The sequence below is a fragment of the Ceratotherium simum genome, chromosome 9 (genome assembly GCF_057802395.1).
Source record: "Ceratotherium simum simum isolate JZ-2026a chromosome 9, ASM5780239v1, whole genome shotgun sequence".
Taxonomy (NCBI): Eukaryota; Metazoa; Chordata; class Mammalia; order Perissodactyla; family Rhinocerotidae; genus Ceratotherium; species Ceratotherium simum.
Genome location: NC_141908.1, coordinates 69,527,554 through 69,549,265, shown reverse-complemented (window position 1 = coordinate 69,549,265; position 21,712 = coordinate 69,527,554). Strand labels below are relative to the sequence as shown.

At 35.7% G+C, this 21,712-nt stretch overlaps 1 protein-coding gene across 1 annotated transcript in view; it reads left to right on the top strand.

Moving 5' to 3' along the window:
• The window catches only part of LOC147916331 (uncharacterized), an 82,935-nt gene extending 62,198 nt beyond the window's left edge, over positions 1 to 20,737 (top strand). The window contains exons 3-5 of the mRNA XM_087434962.1: positions 18,265 to 18,291; positions 19,624 to 19,678; positions 20,603 to 20,737. Of these exons, the coding sequence (XP_087291088.1) occupies positions 18,265 to 18,291; positions 19,624 to 19,678; positions 20,603 to 20,703 (183 nt within the window). The 3' untranslated portion in view covers positions 20,704 to 20,737. The remainder of the gene's footprint in view (positions 1 to 18,264; positions 18,292 to 19,623; positions 19,679 to 20,602) is intronic.
• Positions 20,738 to 21,712: the final 975 nt, after the last annotated feature.

Below are 21,712 nucleotides of genomic sequence, written 5' to 3'. Positions count from 1 at the left end.
AGAGATCTTAGTCTACCTGCTCATATTCCTTATCTTCTCAGTCTCTTCATTCATTTGAGAATTTAATTGCTGACCTTGATTTTGTCCTGAGGATTCATCTGCAAATCTTCTATCAGTTTTCTTCAAATTCTTTGTGGTGAAGGACTATTTTTCCCCCAAATCCATTTCAGATCAATACTTCTGTAATATACATTAAGATAAAATACTGGAAACACAAAATTAAAAAATAAGAGATAAAAAACTGAATTCGTTTTCCATTGAAGACCAAAACAGCTATAGTATACATTAAAATAAATTACTAAATAAATGAACTTAAAAATTAAATACAAAAATGCAAGTCCTTTTTTTTTCATTATTAGCTTTAACAGACAGAATTAGTCTGCAAGTTGCTATAAACGTTTTTAAATGCTTACTTTCAATTTACACACTTACTTTATTTACAATGTAACGGCTAGTTGTGGGCCAGCGCCTGACCCCAGAGCACCTGAGCACTTGCTTCAAAGTTCTACCACTCTATACACCCAGTTCTTCTTCTTACCCTAAAATTTTATCCAAGGTTATAAAGTCAAGTTTTAAAACCAAACAATAATCAGCACTGATTAACCACTTTGCACATCCATTCCTTGTCTGCCTTTTTCTTATTTCACCTATTAAGAGCATGGCTATTGTTTGAATGGTTAACTCAATGCTAATATCTAGCTGTGCTAAAATGGATAATAATTTAGAATTTGAGATTCTTGCTCTTTAAAATTAGGTTAACAACTTTTCAACTCTTGATTCAATGAACAGGACAAAAAGCTATTGATGGTGATTATAAAATTAGTGGTTATATGCATTGTTAGGTTTTGCTATCAAAGGCTAGCTTCCACATCTAAGTTTCCAGTATTTGTCATCTGCTGGAATCTGAGCAAGCTACTCAGCATCACTGAGTCTTGGTTTCCTCATTTATAAAAAAAGGAAAATAACACCTACATCAGAGAGTTAGGGGTTGGATATGTGTATGTGATGTAAGGCTCAGAGGCTTTTGAAATAATAACTCCTAAATTAGAGGATGGCTGTGTAGTAACCATGGTCTCTGCCTAATCTAGAAGTCTCTGTTTCATTTGAGATGATAAACAGCTTCTTAAGGCCCATTTTAGGCACCTTCAGGAAGCCCATACACCTGCATCACCAATTTCTGTTTCTTAAATCACATACCTTAACAGTTTTTCCCCATTCAGAACCTCTGTCTGTTTTCCTAAGTGTCATTTCACTCTCTTCCTGATATTACTAAGTAGTCCTCTTTACCTTACCTTAGATTCCAAAGTATAAAACTTGCCCTTTGGACAAAATTTATGTTATTATACCATTAAACATTTTCTGCAATTATTTAAGTTTTCTTACATCCAGGAATATGATCTCTATACTTCCTAAATTAAATCATCCTTAAGTATCGCAGTTTCTGACAATGAATGTGGCTTTAAAATGAATACTCTTGTTTACAAATTACAACATTCCACAGTGTTTTTTTCATATTTTCTTTAATGTAGAGGAGTTTGTTTAATTCTTCTCCTACTCAGTTCTGAATGAGCATTGTACAGTAGAAAGCCCTGTGGGAAAGCCCCAATTTCTTCAAATGGGAGTAAAATACGTATCACGTAGGATAATTTTAAAATTAAAATAAAATCACAGAATAAAGAAACTAACAACTTGTTGGCATGTAGAAGTAAATAATAAAATTTTCATCATCTTACATCTTATATTCCTATGAGCTCTTTGACTATCCGATCTTTTCTATTCAATTCTAAATTCTCTCGTGATAAAATTTCCTAATTATTGAGGCCCATTGAAAATCATACACATTATAAGATTTTAGGCTCTGGTTATAAAATATTTAAATTTATAATTACCAGCCATGTTTAATTTTATTCTGAAGATTCCTTCTGTAAATCAACAATTGATGTTGATTTATTTTTTTAATAACTATAACATCTGCTTTCCAGGATTATGTGACTCACTGACTAAGCCAGTCATTGGTAAAACTGTGAAAATTTGAGGTAATATTTTTATCAATAAACTTCTTCATGCAAACCTTTTTTGCCAATTCGAGTGCCCTCACATAATCCCATATCTGCCTCACTGATATAGCCTACCAACCACATCACCTCAAGTTCATATGTCCATCAAAAAGCCCTCTAAGGCTGTTGTTTGGGGCTCTGATTTCCTTTCTGTGACTAAGGGATGATAAAGACTTTAAGAGGTAGTGATATTGCTGACAATCTCAGGAGCTAAAAACCTACTGTCCTTCAAATCAAACCTTATAGGTAATACGTACTATACAAATAGACCTTTAAAAAGGTGTCCATAATTAAGTGAAAAAATAGGTTTAAAAAGTGTTTGTACCATATGATCTCATTCCTTCAAAATAAATATACATTGAAACATTTACCTATAAAGAGATCTCTTTAAACTGATAGAGACTTAAAGACTGTCACTGTTCATTTGTTGAATGAACATGCTTCATGTGCAAACATTACTGTGATAGGCTTGTTTACCAATAAAGGGGCACAGGATAGGAGTAGAGAGTATAACAGATTTAATACAAACTGAGCCTCACATGGAGATACTCATGTTTCACTAATAACTACAAAGTACATTAAAATACAAAGTCCTGGGTAAATGATAAGAATTTCTATCCGGTATTGGTCCCTGACAGAAGCTGAATAACATGTTTGATGGATGAAAGACTTGATAGAATCTGGCCAAGCCTTAATTCCTACTAACTTCTCACCTCCATGTGAGAATGATAGGGAATTAAAAACAGGACCAGAGCACTTCATCGGAGCGTCTCCAATCTCGCCTCCTGCCACCTTGCATTCTCTGTGGTCATCACCTTTAGAACACTGGCACAAGTGTGCATTACTTTGGTTTCTAGTTCCATTAAAATAGTATTTTGTCCTATTTTCTCCAAAGATGATTCCATAGCAACATTCAAATATGCGTGATGCTTTCAGCAGAGTGATACCAGAAAACATTTGGGCTGAAAGAGCAAAATAAAACCTTCATTCAAGCTTTTTCCCCAATTGCTGGGCTTGAGCACACATAAGAATTTGTGCTTTTAAAATAAAGAATTCTGCAGGGCCGGCACAGTGGTGTAGCGGTTACCTTTGGGGGATATGCTTCAGCGGCCCAGGGTTCGCAAGTTCGGATCCCGGGCATGGACCAACCCACCACTTGTCAAGCCACGCAGTGGCGGCGTCCCATATAAAGTGGAGGAAGATGGGCATGGATGTTAGTCCAGGGCCAGTCTTCCTCAGCAAAAAGAGGAGGATTGGCATTGGATGTTAGCTCAGGGCTAATCTTCCTCACAACAACAACAAAAACAATAAGGACTCTGCCATTATTGATACTGACATGAAAGTCATCTCTGTCTTCATTTGGAAAATATTTATTCAATTAATCATATTTAATTATAGAAAACATGGCATATTTGTTTTCATTTGTACTTGTTTGTACCATTTTTGGATATAGAGTGGGAAAAGTCTTAGATTTGCTTTACAACAAAATGTGAATGTACTCAGGTCTCCCCTTTCCTCTCCCATAGCACGGAAGCAGAACCACGCAGCACAGAGGGGACCAAGGGGCCATATGCACTCTCCATTTACAATCGGGGCAGCCATTATTACCAGTGGAAATCATTCTAAAATGAGCATGATCCTGAACTGTGCACCCAAAGTCATTCTCCTAAAAATAGAGAGCACATCTTTAAACTTTATTACCCTTTTCTGTAGATTTCCCAGAAATGGCAGAAATACCAGCAATTGCTTGATCACCTATGTAAGGTCAGCATTTTTTTTCCTACAGAGTCCAAAGTTGGTGAAAGGATTATTATTTCAAATAAACCTATATGATAGGTATTTTATTCCCATTTGAAGAAATGAGTTTTCTACCATACCAGGCTGATTCCCAACTAAGTAACTAAGTCACACTAAGAAAGGAAATGTAAAAAGGGTGAGAAAGTAGATTTCTTGATAAATAAATATCTACTATAAGCAACTGAATGAATACACCAGTCTCATTTCGAAATTATATGTGAAAGATCATCTTTTTAATTGACTAAGTGCATCTTACGGCATCTGCTATTAAACTGAGATCCATGAATTCTGAGAGGATTTAATAAGGTTCATGAATTCCTTGAAATTCAAGGCAGGATTTTGTGTGTATGTGCATTTTTTGTAATGAAATTTCTCCCCCTTTACAGGATTCTTTTATTTGGCAAACAGACATATTCCGATAACTGCCTCTTAAAACAAAAGTCTCCTTTATCATATGTCCCTTTCCCTTCTCCCCCTAATTTTCCAGCTTTTCTCCGTAATTGAACTCCTGGAACACATTTAATATACATGCAGTCTCTGCTTCTTCAACTTCCATTTTCTCATTCTCTTGAGAACATTTGTCTTTCTTCTCCACGACACTGTAAAACTGTGCTCTGAGAGAAAGGCAACAATAGCCTTTGTTTTGTGATATCCATTGTCAATTTTGAGTCTTTTTCTGGGAATTTTCAGTCATTCAAAACAGTCAGCATCTTCTGAGATCCTTTCTCGCCTTGTCTTCCATAATATTAGATATCCGCAGCATCTTTCAACTTCTCTGGCTGTTTCTTTGCATTCTCCTTTGTTTCACATTTCACTTCCTAATAACTAAATGTGAGAGTTCCTCAGCCTTGGTCAGGACCCCTTCTCTCTCTAATCTCTTCATAGGGGATCTCAGCCGTAACTAGACTTTCACAAACCAGCATTAAGCTAATAATTCCTGAGTCTATATAGAACTCAAACATCTTTTCTGGGTTCCAGACTTGCATATGTAACTGTATACGTTCAGTCCACTTGGCACACAGTACAGTCAAACCACCTTCTTTTCACCTCTCTGAAGTTCTTTTTTCTTGTACATAGATACATAGAACATTCTCACCCTCACTCTTTGCGTGGTTTTCTTTTCCTTGTTATCCAGACATAAACTTAAATATCATATTCTCAGAGATCTCTTATTACAGTTGAAGTTAGATCACACCCTATTACTTTTTCCATAGTGATCTGTTCTTTTCCTTGATTGTTCGTTATCGTCATATGTGTTTTAACATGTCCAACATCTGTCTTCCCACTCACCAACCTTACTTGATGGTGGGGATCATATCCTCTTAATTTCTTGTTCCTACATAACACAGGACTTGGCACACAGGAATTATTCAGTATAGATTAATTATAGAAATCCTTGATACAAACCTACGATGTGCCAGACACTGCCTTAGATACTGAAAACCTGCAGTGAAAAAAAAAAAGTGATGAAGTCCTTGTTCTCAAGGGACTTGGATTCTATTAGGAATAATGACAATAAACCAATGAATATATAATATTTCGAGTGAAGATAAGAACTATGAAGAAAAATAAAGCAAGGTAAGAGTAATAAAAACTAACCAGCATCAGATCAGAGGGTTGTTATTTTTTTACAGGGTAGTATGAACACTTCTCTGGCTGAGTGATTCTTCTGTTAATTATTAATGTAAATATGGGCAAGTCAAACCATCCAACTTTGGAGATTTTTCCATATCTAGGACTAAATGATCAATTTGGGTCATTCCAGTTCTTAAGAATTTTATATTTCTGATAAGAGAAAACAATGTGGTAGCTAAGAACTGCAACATTGGGAAAAATCTGAAGATTTTGAGGCTTGAATCCTTGGTTTGACTGAAGCAAGAATTAAAATCCAGAGATTTTTAAGGGCATCTGGAAAAGTTTTTAGAAGGACACCCAGTTATTTCCATATTCAAACATAGAGGTTGACTGCACAACTCCTGTGGGTTTGGAAGTAGAGAGTTTCTGTCCTGAGGTATTGTAGAAGAAAGAAAATGGAATGTGTGTGTGTGTTTGTAGGAAGTACATATGTATATAAACCATGACAGTTTTCCACCTTTGGATTCTGATAAAGGAGTAGTTATTGGCTTTCAACATCACAGCTAGTCAGAAGCCTAGAAACCTACAGGAAATGAGAAGGCTGCCAGAGAAGCTGACCAATGAATTCATTGTTTTTCCCCGGACTATTAGTACTCTTCTTTTCAGAGCTGGCTTTTTCACTTCTTCAAACTCAGACTTGGTGAATCAGCCAGAAAAAAAGAAAGAACTTACAAAAGGGAAAACTTTAGGACTTGGAAAACATTTTTAAGAGTTGACTGCTTTTTTTTCTTTTTTTTTGGATTGTCTGCAACTTGGAGTTGTCCTGGAATCAGACTTTGGCAGCTTAACTTTGAAGTTTTATTTTTAATTTCTTGAAATAAAAATAATATTTTATTATTCAATTATTTGAATAAGATATAATATTCTATAATTTAATGTATTATTAAATATAATTTCAAAAATAATTTCCACTGGATATACCTATAAAATTAAACAAATTGATGACAGGTCATAAGATTTAATTGTGTTATTTATTAAGACTTTGTAGATGATTTCTATAATGGTATTTTTAAAGATATTTGCACTTATATTACATATTGTTTTCTTTATGGGGAGATTCATATGTGAGTAACTGTCTGGTCTCATTAGTACTTTTTCTGAATAATTTGTTTTTAGAAACTGATATGTTGCTCCCTTGCTTATCATTTGTGTGTCCAATCTCTACCCAAGAGTTTAGAACATACTAATGTTCATCTTGTTTTGTGCCTCTCTTTTTCATCCACTTAATTTGAAAATATTTTAATTTTACCTTGCTGTATATACAGATCATTAAACCAGTTTTAGAATAAATTGGGTTATAAATGAATGTAAATGTGTAATTTAAATCCATTTAGGATGTGTTAACAAAATAATAATACAATACAATAAATGAAATACATAATAGTGGGAAATAGATAAAAATTCTTTCTGCAATCAATGAGTTTTGAAATGGATTTTGACATATTTGAGGAACCCACAACGCTAAGAGTATGAAAGATCCTTAAAAAAAAAGGCAATTACAGGAGTAAAGATGGGCATGAGCAAGTTGCGATCATGAGACAGCAAGCACTCTGATGGGGTTCAAAGATAGTGTTCAAAATCAGCAGAGAACATCCAAAGCAGAGTAGATAATATGTCTCACAAGCCAAGAGTGACAACTGAGAATTAGTTAAGTGTAGAAAGAGTGAATGTGAAAATAGCACGTCTCCCAGGGGCAAAGACGTCTCTCTAACAAGCTCAGGTCAAACCTGAATGAGGAAGTAGGATTTTGCATTCACGTGGGCCAGTGTAAGTCCTAAAGGAGTCAGCTGAGAAAGAAGATTGCAAATCCGAGAGTTGGAGTAGATGTTCAGACAAGGGACAGGACATGAATACAGAGGCAGTGGCATGTCAGAGTGAACATCTAATAACTGAAATTACGCATTAAAATTTGAGTGATAAATGGAATTCCAAACAACACAACAGCAAAAATGAACAAAACCTCAACATCTCATAGAGACGTGCATAAACTCAAGACAGCGTAATGAAATGGCTTTCTAGTCTAAGGACTTGACACATATAGTCTGTGCTGGGCCCACAGGAATGGCTTTACTGTTTATTAGCAAGCAAAGACAATTATGACAATATTTTCTCCTCACTCTAGGCTGTTGCAGTCTACTATAACTGGCTATATGACTCTGTATAAGGCATGCAGTCTCTTCTCTTTCCATCTCTCTTGAATATCTGTCAGATTAATCTTCCTAAAGTGCCATTTTTTAAATTGTTTTTCCCATTTTCCAGAATATACAATAGTATTCTATTTTCTATGGGGAAAAAAGTTCTTTGAACGTTTTTTCCTTCATTCAAAGACTACCCACTGGCTATCAAAGGCTCGTCTGTCCTTTTCTGCCCAGGAGAGAGATGGTGCACATGCCCATCCTTCCAAACACTCTCTTCCCTCTTCAAAGTCCTGTGAATTCATTATCTCTGTCACTACTTTTAATTTGTAATTATATACATCTAACTTCCTTTATCTGCAGATGTTTTATTTCCCTGGCATGATTTTAACTATTTAAAGACAAGTTCTCAGTTCAGTATACACTCAGTAAGAGTTCAGTAAATACCTGGTGAACTAGACTTTGTTGGTTGATTAGAAGGACTTGATTAATTAGCATATGTTTTATTTCCCACTCTATGTTTTATATAATTTTTCTCTCAATAAAAATACAACTATTGACTTTTCCTCCTAGCAATTTTTCCAAAATTTTTAAACCTGTCTGCTGTTGCTCTCAATTTAGTTTCTTGCCAACCTCTTCAACTTCTACTTGGACAAAATTTTTCATGCTATTTTGTAAAATTAGGGATTGCATGAGGTTTTAATTTGAAGTCAGGTTTGAAAATTTCAAAATGACAAGGGAGGTAGTTATGTCACAGAAGAGTCTAAGGGAGCAAAAATGAGCAAACTTTGGTCCCAAGATGCACGCAGAGTCTCTTTCCCATATTGCCTTTCCATCACATGACTGTAAAGTGAAACTCGTGGCTGTGAAATAAAGCGTTGCTTCACTGAATGATTCCCAGGCTTGTATTGCACAAGTCTGTCAGCAGTCAGCTGTTCCCAGGAAAAGTAAAACCAAGGGACTAAGGAGGAGTGTGTCAAGATTATTTGACAACTCTATCCGTGTTAATATTACAATCTCTGCTGATTTTAGTATCCAAATAACCCATCTCTCTCCTCCAAGACTCTCTGCCTGGCAAACTGTAAATGTCAAACTCTCCAGGTGATGAATGGAGAAGAGAAATATAAGACCGATAGTAACTGGAAGCTGCAGCATAGGAAATGTGCACATTCTTTTCCTTTTCTTTCTAAACCAAAGAGAAATCTCAGTAATACACTATGGAGTTTTTTAATCCTCTTGTCTATAACATAAACGATAACACTATGAAAGCTATAACAAGGCTTGGACTCCAATGAACTTACTACATTGAAAAAAATTGCAGTTTTTTATATCATTGCACACAATCAAAGGGACCAGTAGGTGTTCAGTGTTAGGAGACTCCATAGATCATTCTAGCATTGACTACCAAAACACATAGCCACTTTTATTACCTTAGTTCTTTCCTAAAGTGTCTATACAGCATATAGCCTTTCACATAAAGTCAGTGCAGTAGAAAACAAAATCAGCAACCACCAGACAGGAACTTACTTTCAACAGACATACACACACACAGACACACACACAATATGCATTCCTAGTTTTACTTTAAAGGAGAGAAAGTTTAATGGTATCTGTTTATCTCCCCCTGCCCCCGCAGATAAATACAAACTCTGGCCACTCATTTTATATACAATACTGAGATCACGATAAACTCAGATTTTAGCTACTTAATAATCAGTTTATACCCCAGATGTCAGATGTTCCTGTATCCTTATCCTCACAGCCCGTCTCTGTCTAGCTCATTCAAATCACTATGCAAACATCAACCCCTACAGTGTTTTACTTTTTATCCTATCACATTCACCATTTCAGGATTTTTGTTCATAGTTGTATTAAAGATTGCTTCAGGGAGATGAGAAGTTTATATCACACACATATACCATTTCCTCTTCAGACACTCCGTTCTTCTTGCTCTGCTTCTTCTGTGTAGCCAAGTTTAGCTCCTTCTCTCTTTGGCCCTTCTTCTGAGCAATGGTTGTCTACACCAGTCCCTCCTTCTACTCCACACCCTTCTTCCTTAAAAAACCATGAACATCAGACCAACACCCAGGACAGAGACACCCGTTTCTACCTCAAAGTGGCCCTAGGAGCAGATATGACTCTCAGGCCACAAACTCAAGTGTGCAAACAAAACATTGCTTTTTTTCAGGCTTATAAGCCATTTTAATTTTACTTTGGTGTCCTATTCTCCCAAGCTGGAGGAAACGTAAATCACCATCATTGCAGAGGTATTCCTTTTCTCTACATTACGCCACATGTCAAGATCTACACCACATTAGTGAGGCAGTTCTATATGTCACTGAGATGTCCTTCATCCCCATCCCAATGACCATTCAGGTCTGGTAATGCTCTGCTATGTGAGTAAAAGAAATAGTGTGAGGGACACTGTGACCCCGTCTGCCTAGATACGCCAGGTAGTCAATTCCTGTCTCATAGTCTTCCACATCCTTGGTGCTCCCACCAGAAAGCTGACCTCAAGACGTGTCACTCAGGGAAACACAGATCTCTCTATATTTTTCTCCAGTGTAGAAGAATCTATTTCAGTCAGGGGAAGAAGCTTAACTCACCCACTGACTCTCCTGTTCCTTCATAGACTCAGTTTCTGCCCAGGGATGCTCTCTCCTATTTGGGCAAACTTAAGTTCCCCTAAGAATTTAAATTTTAGAAAATCAAAGAGAGTAAAAGTTGCAGATTATCTTCGTTTTCAGCCCTGTCACATAACTGAGGGAGTTAAGCAAAAAAGGTCACATACTTATGTGGGAAAGAAAGCAAGGAGGAGGAATTAAAATACAAATTAATATCTCAAAATGGGATCTATCCAGAAAAAATATTTTAATAAAAGTTGGTCTCTCTTTCTCTCTGCACACTCAAAGAAATTCTAGTACTTTGTGCTAAAAGAATGTCATTTTCTTTATATCATTATAAGTTCACTGATTATCCTCTACCTTCTTCCAGCAATACTAATTAGTCATAACTGCAAAGTGGCATTTTTTTATTTCAGCCATATGGATATAGCCCCTAAACAATGAGCTGTTTGAGAGCAAAAATCATATTATTTAATCTTAAATTATAAGCATTAGCTTTGGGTCTGCCATATAACAGGCATTTAATAGTAATTTGTTGAATGGATGGATGACAGACAAGTTCAATTTAGAGGCTTAATACACAGATACAGACATACATACACATACACACACACAAACACAATTATTGGAAGTCCACAAAGTACTTGTCATATAGAAGATTCATTTTTTCCTTGTCTATTCACTACCTTGAACTAAGCATGAAATGTGCATAACTATTACAAAGATAATGGTGGCAACTGTTCAAAGTTTAATAGGCCCAGTGGTTAGGCTTGTTCTAGGCACTATTAAGAACATTTGGGCACAGCATTTGCCCAAAATCTGCTATTCTTGGCCTTTGAAAGGTTAAACAGCCAAAGTTATATCAAACATCAAACTTGTGTAAGAGCATGATCATGTAATCACATTGACCACCATCTTATGTAACCAATCTAATCAGTGATATGGACTAAACATGTTTCAGAATTATCATTATCTGATTGTCCATTTCAATTACAAGTGCAACTTGGAATGAAACTCTTCTTATGTGCTTTATATATTGGGATTATCAGCCAATTGAAGTAAAAATTAAATCAAAATTTATGAGAATGATGTCAGCACCATGGCAGAGTGAGCTTTCCCCCTTAGATTCTACCCCCCTAAGATACAACAAAAAGGACATTCATACACCAACAGAAGACCTTCACACAACATGAAAGACATCTGAGAGTCCCACACAGCCTTACATCTGAAGGTAGAGGTACTAGAACCCCCAGAGGAAGTGGAAGGAGGTAAGGAGAACTCCTCTCCTTCCCCAACTACAGTGACCCTGAGACAAGGGCCACGTGGCTACCTGAGAGAGACGGAGGAGGCGTGGCCCTCCATGGGAAAACCGTCGTCACTCTACAAGTTCTCTCACAGCCTGGGGGAAATTCCCATATGGAGGGGACTGAATTGGTGCAGGGGTGTCTTCATCAAGCTAGCACCCCAGGAGAGCAGATAGCAAAGGAAGAGCAAGAAGCCCCCAGGATCTGGTAGGTGAAAGAAAGATCCCCTCCCCCAGCCCAGAGCAACAGCACAGCTGGTCAGCCAGAGCACCCACGGATTGCAGTGGGCTCAGAATACACAGCTCTTGACCCCCACCCAGTGGCAGCAGATGGAAGCTGCAACCAGATATTTTGAGCATGAGGAAAAATAAGCCCATGCCCTCAAGCAGTATGCAAAAATATATTAAATCTCCAGAACAGAAGGAAAGTGACAAGAACCCAGAAATCAATCCTGAAGCCACAGAAATTTATAACCTAAATGACAGATAATTAAAAATAGCTATCATAAAAAAGCTCAACAAATTACAAGAAAATACAGATAGACAATTCAATGAAATCAGGAACTTCTTCACAAAAGAGATTGAAAGTATAAAGAAAAACCAATTAGAAATGTTGGAGATGAAAAACACAATGGAGGAGATAAAGAAAAATCTGGAATCTTTAAAGAACAGAGCTGATAATATGGAGGAAAGAATTAGCAATATTGAGGATGAGAATGCAGAAATGCTCCAGATGGAAGACAAGAGAAAACTAAGACTAAAAAGAAATGAAGAAATTCTCTGAGAAATATCCAACTCAATTAGGAAATGCAACATAAGGATTATAGGTATTCCAGAGGGAGAAGAGAGGGAAAAAGGAGCAAAGAGCTTGCCCAAATCAGGAAATGGCCCGGATGACCTTCAGCAGATGTACAGTTAAACAAGCTGTGGTACATCCATGCCAGGAAACACTACTCAGGAATAGAAAAGGAAAAAACTATTGATACATCCAACAACTCGGATGGATCTTCAGATCACTATGTTAAGAGAAAAAGCCAACCCCAAATGGTAACATATTGGATTATTTCATTTCTACAACATTTTGAAATGACAAAATTTTAGAAATGGAGAACAGATTGGTGGCTGCCCGGAATTAGGGATGGTAGGGTTTGAGGACAGCAGAGAAGTTGCAAAATTGCAACATTTGGATCTTTGTGGCCCTGGAACTCTTCAGTATCTTGACTGTAGTGTTAGATACATGAACCTACATGTGTGATAAAATTGTATAGAACTAAATGTATATACACACACACACACAAACACACACACAAAGTTATATAAATAAAATTGAGGGACTCTGAATAAGATTGGTGGATTGTATCAATGTCAATATCCTGGTTGTAATATTATAAGATAATTTTATAAAATGTTACCACTGGGAGAAATGAGTTAAAGTGTACACAGAATCTTTCTATATTATTTCCTATCACTGCATGTGAATCTGTAATTATCTCAATGAAAGCTCAACAAAAATATAATTCTTAAAAAATTAGTCATTGTTATTGCCAGAGTAAAATGCAGTAAGAAATGATGATTGTAAAAGCTATTAATTTTATATACAAAATCATTAGCAATAACTCTAAAATGGTTAAAGAAATATATTGACAATTAATACAACTATTAAGAAAGTATGTATGCAAAATAATTTAAGGATAACGCCTTTGTGATTCAACACCTACTTGTAAAAAAAATTAATAGGGGCTGGCCCAGTGGTGCAAGTGGTTAAGTGCGTACACTCTGCTGCAGTGGCCTGGGGTTCGCCAGTTCAGATCCCCGCCCGCACAGACATACTGCTTGTTGAGCCATTCTGTGGTGGCGTCCCATATAAAGTAGAGGAAGATGGGCACGGATGTTAGCTCAGGGCCAATCTTCCTCAGAAAAAATAGGAGGACTGGCATCAGATGTTATCTCAGGGCTGATCTTCCTCACACGCAAAAAATTTAATAATGAAACAAGAAAAAACTAGAAATTAGATAATGCAAATCTTCACAAAATTATTTGTTTTACTACTATACCGTAACAGTAAGTGAAACAATCTGTAAGAATGGGTTAGATTTAGTTATTTAATTAAATTTAGTCTATGAGTTGAGTGAAGGAAGAAGAGAAAATAATTCCAAAATTATGTATGACAGCATCCATGATCAACCTTTTTCAAAACAGACAAAATAAAGAATATGGAAAAAAGAAGAAAATGAGGAAAATAGGGCATCTCCCAAATATCATGCTTTGAAATTGACACCACTGTAAATGAACCTGTGTTTAATCAAAAATATTCATTAAAGTGACCACAAAATAAACGTTTGCTCAAAAATTTATGTTCCCACTCTAAAATCAAACTTAAAATTTGACTGTTGAAAGTTTAAAAATAAACCTGTAGTGAAAATTTAATGTTTTTTTAATTAAAATTACAGATTTATTTTTTACAACCCAAAGTTTTTTAGATGCAGGTATTTGGGAATTTGGAAGGCAAACATTTTAGTTACCCTATGAAGACCATTAAATCTTGCTTACTAATCCTGATTAAGTAAGAGATGAATAAAAACCTACAAAAATGATTTTCCTAGTGCTTATCCCATGCAAGCCATGTTATACATCAATGCTTCTTAATCTATACTGTGCATGAAATCACATGAAGATTTTGTTAAAATGCAGATTTTGATTCAGTATGTCTGAATTGGGCCAGGAATTCTGTATTTCTAACAAGCTTCCTGGAGATGCTGGATGTGCATATCTGGGCACAGACTTTGAGTAGCAATGCTACAGGAGATAAAAGATCTAAGTCGACATTGTTTTCTCAAGAATTTTGTAGACATACTGGGGAGACAAGACATAAGTTACACCTGAGAAGGAATTTCCAAATCTAGAATGTAGAAATAATGTTCTGTTAGGGCTGAATGTCTCAGTAATTTAATCTGTATAAAAAAACATTGAGAGCAGGGATAAAGTGAACTGACTTTCTGGGTCCTATTGCCCCAGATTTCCTTTACGGATACTGCTCCTTTGTGTTACTTTGCTAGGATTTATGCCAATTAAAGCCAAAGGAAATAGGCTTAATTAACATGATTACAGATTAATAAATTTTGTGATTTTAAGACAAGAACAGGGAACCAGAAATACCAAGAAAGTGAATTTTAATTATGCCAACCATTGAGAAGCTTCGGAAAACATGAGAACTGTTTCCAAGAAAGGAAAGTCTGAGAGATAAACTAATTCAGGGGAGCAAGATATTCTTTAAGACATGGGTGCAAGAAAAGGCTACACTAATAAATAAGAGAAACAAAAAATATAAGAAGAAATCAACTTGGCTGAATTGAAAGTTGGTGGTATCAAAGCCTGAAACTTAAATAGGTTACTAGGTCAGGCTACTGGAAACAAATAAAAGAAAAGCCTACTACTTTGATGAAAAGGATGAGAAAGAACAAAAGTAAATTTAAATGCCATTTGCAAAAATAAAGAGCAAGAAAACAAACTCAGAGGAAAGAAGGCTTATGTAAAACTCAAGAAAAGGAAAAGATGGAAAAAGCCAACTACAGAAAAATAAAGAGGGTTTTTATAAGCAAAATATGATGTCAAAAAATTTAGAAGATGCAGTCTTAGATCTCTTAGCATACTTTTTGAACAGTAAAATCTTTTGTTGAATACGTAGTAAATGTGTTAATTTTCTAATAAATTATTTGAGTTTTTAAAGTATTAAATTATTTTAAAATTATACAAAATAATTTATAGGTAAAAAGCATTCCAGGCTAAAATCTTAAAAAATAAAATGGTTACACTGAAGAATAATTTTGAATTGCATTAAATGAGGAACTTCAGAGTTTGAAACTTTCCTCACAAGTTAGACTCGAACAAGGGCCAGCCCCAGTGGCCTAGCAGTTAAGTTTGGCACACTCCACTTCAGTGGCCTGGGTTCAATTCCCAGGCATGGACCTACACCACTCATCAGTGGCCATGCTGTGGCGGCAGGCCACATACAGAATAGAGGAAGATCGGCATCAGATGTTAGCTCAGGGAGAACCTTCCTTAGCAAAAGAAAAAAGTTATGCCTAGACATACGTATGGTGATGAGTAAAAACGAGACTATTGGTGGTGAACATGATGCAGTCTATGCAGAAACTGCAATATAATAATGTACACCTGAATTTGCACAATGTTATAAGCCAATATGACTTCAATAAAATAATTAATTAAAAAAAAGTTACACCTGGGAAGGAATTTCCAAATCTAGAATGTAGAAAAATAGAAATATATGTGCTTGCAGGAAATGTTTGTATGACATAATCACAAGATTAGAAAATACATTAGAAAATAAACCAGTTCCTCATAATCCTGGTAAAATAACCCCCACCTTGGGAAGTAGGTAGTACAACTGAATGATGATTGATAGGTTAACAGGTATGTACTTACATACATACAGAAAACATAGAAAACTGGAAAATTAGTATAAAGACAAGAAATTGTTCCCCTAACAGCCATAATTACAGAGAAACCATGAATCTGACTTATTTGTGTAGGTCATGAGATAGCAAATCCAGAGAGAATAATTTCAGAAAAAATAATGTGTAATGAACTTAAAGATATGACCACAAGATGGCCACGTGTTTGACAAATTTGCAGAATTCCCTAATGGTGGGAATATATAGATAGAGATGGATAGATGGTAGATAGAAAGTTAGACAGCTAGATAACTAGTAGATAGATAGATGATGATAGATGATAGATAGGTAGAATGATAGATGATAGATGATAGCTAGCTAGCTAGCTAGATAGGTAGAGAGGTAGATAGATAGAGGATAGATGGAAGGATAGATGCCATCTGGAAAGATTATGCCAAACCAATTTATAAGCCCATTTGTATTTCATGACTGCGTATGAGACACTGTTGAGGCCCCATCCACACTTCCTTGGCACTCAGTGGTCTAGCACTTGTCAGTGAAGTTCAACTGCAAGCATCTATGACTCTCCATGCAAGGGCTTTCTCTAGGCCCAAATACATGGGGTGGTATGGTAGTGCCAAACAGATAACCCTCTTGGGAGCAGCCCTCTGCCAATAATAGATGGAGATGGGGAGAACAGATATCCCAGCTTCCTGGTCCCTTAGGTGGGGAAACTTTGGGATAGATTGTACACAGTCTTGCACGAGTTCCCCAGCAGAGCTGAGTTTCAGTTTCGAGCAGTGGTAACCAGACTTGCTGCCCCATCTCACTTGATGGGTTTTCCTACCAGTGAATCCCGGGACTCCCTCCCAAAGTGATTCCTTTGAACTTAAATTCTTGTCTCTGTGTCTTCTGGAGGAACACAACTTACGATACATTGTCAGTCTACATGCAAACCTACCTCATCAATGGCTGCTACCTGTTTTTTTTTAATTGTTGACAATTTGCTGAGGAAAACATTACACATCATGGGGATTTTATCGGCATTTTAAAGTTAGTAGAGATGTACATGTTTTCTTGCTCTTTGTTCATTTCAAATGTGTCTTTTTGGACTGCATTAGCCCAATTTTTCTTTTTTAGTGAAGAATACATTTATGCTAATTGACTTGAAAGATCACAGTATATTAAGGAAATAAATCCTTTCATTTTAATACATGTTTCAAAGTGTGCTTGAGATATATACTTTTATGTATCATGCATTTGTCATTCTAGGTTTCGTAGTCAAATCAAACATTTAATTTATGATTTCTGGGTTTTGTCACCTACCAAGAAAGACCTTTGTGATCCATGATTTGTATAGGAAAGGGACACTAAGAATGGTTTAGTACATGACTCAACTATAAATGGCACTTAGATAATCATAATAATATTAATCAAAATACTGGATTTCAACCTAACCAAAACTACCATAAAACTCTGTTAGACAGATAGTGGGATGGAAAGAGTACAAACATGGGGGACAGGCCGAGGAAAAAGAGCTAAGTCCTTTTTTTCCTACTAGGAATTCAAAAAGTATACTGAAAAAAGCACAACACTCCACAGAGATATGGAGATAAATATTAAATAATCAGCTAATATAAGTCAAATTGGTTGTCTCTGCTATTTTGTTTGTTAATAGACCTTGTTTAACTATCTAACTTTGTAAACTATATACATATCTAATTTTTTTTTAATTAACTATAAAAACAAAAAGAGAAACTTTGGGGTTTTAGGTATTTAATTAATAATCAGCTACTTTACTGTGTTCCTTTGTAACTTATAGTAATTTTTTGGTTGATTTTCTTCACAAATAATTAAAATTTTATCTCTTCACTTTGGCTGGTTATATTTCAATTCATTTTGCCTAAATGGCTTATGTCTAGAAATGATAAAGACTGACAATCTTAGGTTTTTCCTGCTTTTAAAGGAAATGTTCCTATTGTTTCCCTACTAAACATAGTATTTTCCTTTAGGAAAAAAAAATCTCTGTAGCCCTGTTTCACTAATGACTTTCATCAGGACTGGTTTTAAATATCATCAAATGCCTTTTGGCATAAAATTTTTGATCATGTAGCTTTTCTCATTTAATCAACTAATATGGTGAAGTACAGTAACATATTCACTAATAGCAAGGCACCATATAATTCTCAGGGATATCAGGATAGGGACAGGATCAGGTGAGGTTGATTTTGATATACTGCTGAATTTATCTAATATTTTGTTTGTAATTAACTATTTTATGCTATCTTTTATATTCTCTAGATATCAAAGTTACATAGTCTTTCTAAAGTAAGTAGAATATTTTCTTTCATTTTCTATGCTCTAAAATTTACATAGCAGCAAATTTATTTGTTTAAATATTTAAAATTATCTGAATTTAGAAAATTTAATTTGTTTCACTTTTTTATTTAGGAGCTTATTAATAAAGAGTATTAAAATAGATACAGTTCTGTTTAATGTCTTTGTGGAGTTTTGGTCAATATTGGAAATCTATATGTTTTTAGAAAATGGTTCAATTTATCCAGACTTTCATTTCTGGTAGCATGTTACTGTAAAAATCACTTTGATATAATTACTTTTAATTCTTCCTCTCTTTGTGATTGTTTACTTTTTTATTTCTAATAATGAGTATGTGTGTTTTCTCTTTTTTTGATTAATGCAAGGAGTAGTCTATCTCATTCATTGTTTTTAAAGAATTAGTTCTTAAGTTCATGGTTTTTCTTTCCTTTTTTTAAAAAATTTCCAATATTGGGGCCAGCCTGGTTGCATAGTGGTTAAGTTTGTGTGCTCTGCTTCTATGGCCCAGAGTTCGCAGGTTCGAATCCCAGGCGCGGACCTACACACCATTAATCAAGCTATGCTGTGGCGGCATCCGTTATACAAAGTAGAGGAAGATTGGCATGGGACAGCCATGTTAGCTCAGGGACAATCTTCCTCAAGCAAAAAAAGAGGAATATTGGTACAGATGTTAGCTCAGGGCCTATCTTCCTCACCAAAAAAAGAAATTTCCAATGTTATGTTGATGTCTTTCTTCTCTGTCCTAAAAAATACTTATTTTTTTTTCCAAATTTGTGAGTTTATTCTGTTAAAAGATAAATTGAGGCATATTAAATTTTTTAAGAGTTTATTTGAGCAAAAATGTGTTTCTATTAGGCAGCACCAAACCAGAAGTCATTAGGAGGGCTCCACTCACAGAAGCTTGGGAGGGAAAGACTTTTATAGAGAAAAGGCAGAAGCAAAGCAAGGAAATTCTTGATTGGCTAGAGCTTCAAGCCTAGTCGACTGCTTGTGATTCTTTGTTCTTAGATTTCGATTTTGTAACCTTGCGGCCTTTATAAACTTAGATTTTGGTTTGCTTACGTGGGCTGCCATGGCATTAGAGCTACATCAGTCTAATGGCCTCCTTATTCAATTAATTTAACACTTCTAATGATTTCACCTCTTTATTATAGAAGCACTAAGGCTGTGATTTTTTTCGTGTAATAAAATTTAATGCCCAGATTCCATTTATTATCTAGGTTCAGTATTAACTCAGATTTTCTTATTTGTGGTTATTATATTTTGATTTGTCTTTGGTTAACTGGATCATATCTTACTACTTTTGTTTTGTTTTGAACACAGACAAACCCACGGAGTAGTATGGCACAGCTTCACAAGCACCATCCATATACACAACGTGAGTGGCATCCATAGAACTGTTAGTGAAAAATCCTGAGCTCTGACCTTTGTAACGGCATCTTGCTTTTGGTTTTGTATGTAATTTGACCATTTACACAATTCTCAGAGTACTCTCTTCCCTTCAAAACTGTATATATGTTCAACTCCCTTCTAGCTGCAATAAGCCTACATTTGGGTTTTTGAAATATTTCCTTTGTATTGACCTGCTGCAGAGGCCTGAATGCTCACAGAAATTAATATTTTTGTCTTCAAGTTAAAAATTTGTAACAGGAAGTGCCTTGGAATTGGTCTTTCCAATATACAGTGTGATTTCCTTTGGACTAACCTTTCTTTCATTATATAAAAATGTTGTTTTGTTTTATTTTTGAATCTGTATCCATTTCATTAGTTTGGATTTCTTTTGCAAACCTGCGGGTGTCTGTCTATTGGCTCTTGATCACCTGCCCTCCACTCTCTGCCCTGTCTATTCTCTTTTTTCTGTTGACTTTTGTATTTTTGTAGTTTATCCCTACCTTCCATGGGATTGTTCTTGAGGGTGTGATCTGGTTCACTGATGTTTGTTTGTCTGTTTGCTTTTATTTTTTTTTTTGCATATCCATTTTGCATCTTACTGCATGTAAATGTTTCTAAGTTGTATCATTATTTCCCTATTTCTTTCCATAACCCTATGAAATCATTTTTTCGTCTCTTTCTGTTGTTTTATCAATTCCTGTTTCATTTAGTCAATGTTTTCTTTAATTTCCTTCCAAGTGCAATTTATTTGGGAATAGTATTTTCAGCTGCTTTCTGGAATCAATACTCTGAGACGCTCTTTCTTTTGTGTGATATATGCTATTTCCTATATTTTGCTCTAAATTTTGTATTGGTGCCATATATGTTGTTGCTATTGTTGTCATTTTCCTCCTGATTGCTTATTTTTAAGCACGGACAGTCCTATCCTGCACTGGCCATTCCTCCAAAAACAATGTGAGCAGAGTGTGTATCCTTGAATACCTGTTGGATCGTCCTGTGGCACTTTGTTAGAAGAAACATTATTGTTGCTTTCTCACCTTTTCATGAGCAGACTTCTCAACAGAGGTAATACAAAGGGTAAAACTCCTGGGCCCTCTCGCCACCTTCTTCAGTCAACCCAACCTTCATTAATACTAGGGAGACTGACAGTTCTGGTCACCCCATCAAGCGAGATTAATGTGTTAGAAGTTATTGTGTATGTGGCTCCATCTCTGAGACCTATTTCACTGTTAATGGCAAGTGACTGTTCACCGTGCTCTCTCCTCTATAATGTGTGCTCACCAGGGCTGCTCTGCCTCTGCAGCTCTCTAGCTGCCTTTCCTGAAATTGGGTAAATAATTCAGCTGGATAAATAACAAGAAGGTCATATAGTTCTTGGGCCCAAGCTTGGTTTTCAAGCCAGGTAAAAAAAATTACACTAAATTCCCTCCTAGATTCTTGATTTATCGTTGATTGGGAATCTGGAAGGTCATTAAATCAGTTTCCTTTAAACCTTGAAACTCTTGATAATATAGATTGTCTGTTCTCTTTATTTGACTAAAAGAGATGGAAAGAGAGCTGGGGACACTGGAGGCTAAATTATAGAAGCTTATGAGACTTCTCACTGAATTTTTGTAAACTCCTGAATTCTAGGACATTCATTTTCGGTTGAGAATATATCCTCTTCCATGAATAATGGTTTATGGGTGTGAACTGCCTCTCAGAATTCATTTGTTCTCCCACTGTTGGATCAACCTTCACTCTAATAATTAAACTAAGAGACTATATAGCTAGTGAAGAAATGCAAAGATATCCTCAGTGAGATGTAAGTATAGTGCTTGTCAGTAACACATGTAGGCATGAGATAGTCTCAAAACACTGAATGCAAAGCACTGAGACACTGACAATTTTTTTCTGCTTCCTGTTACAATAAAGTTATAAGTTATAATTATATAAACTATACGTGTTAAGAAGGATAATAAATGCAGACTAGCAAAGTATATAGGTGCTAAAAGGAAACGGCATAAAATGAATGGAGTTG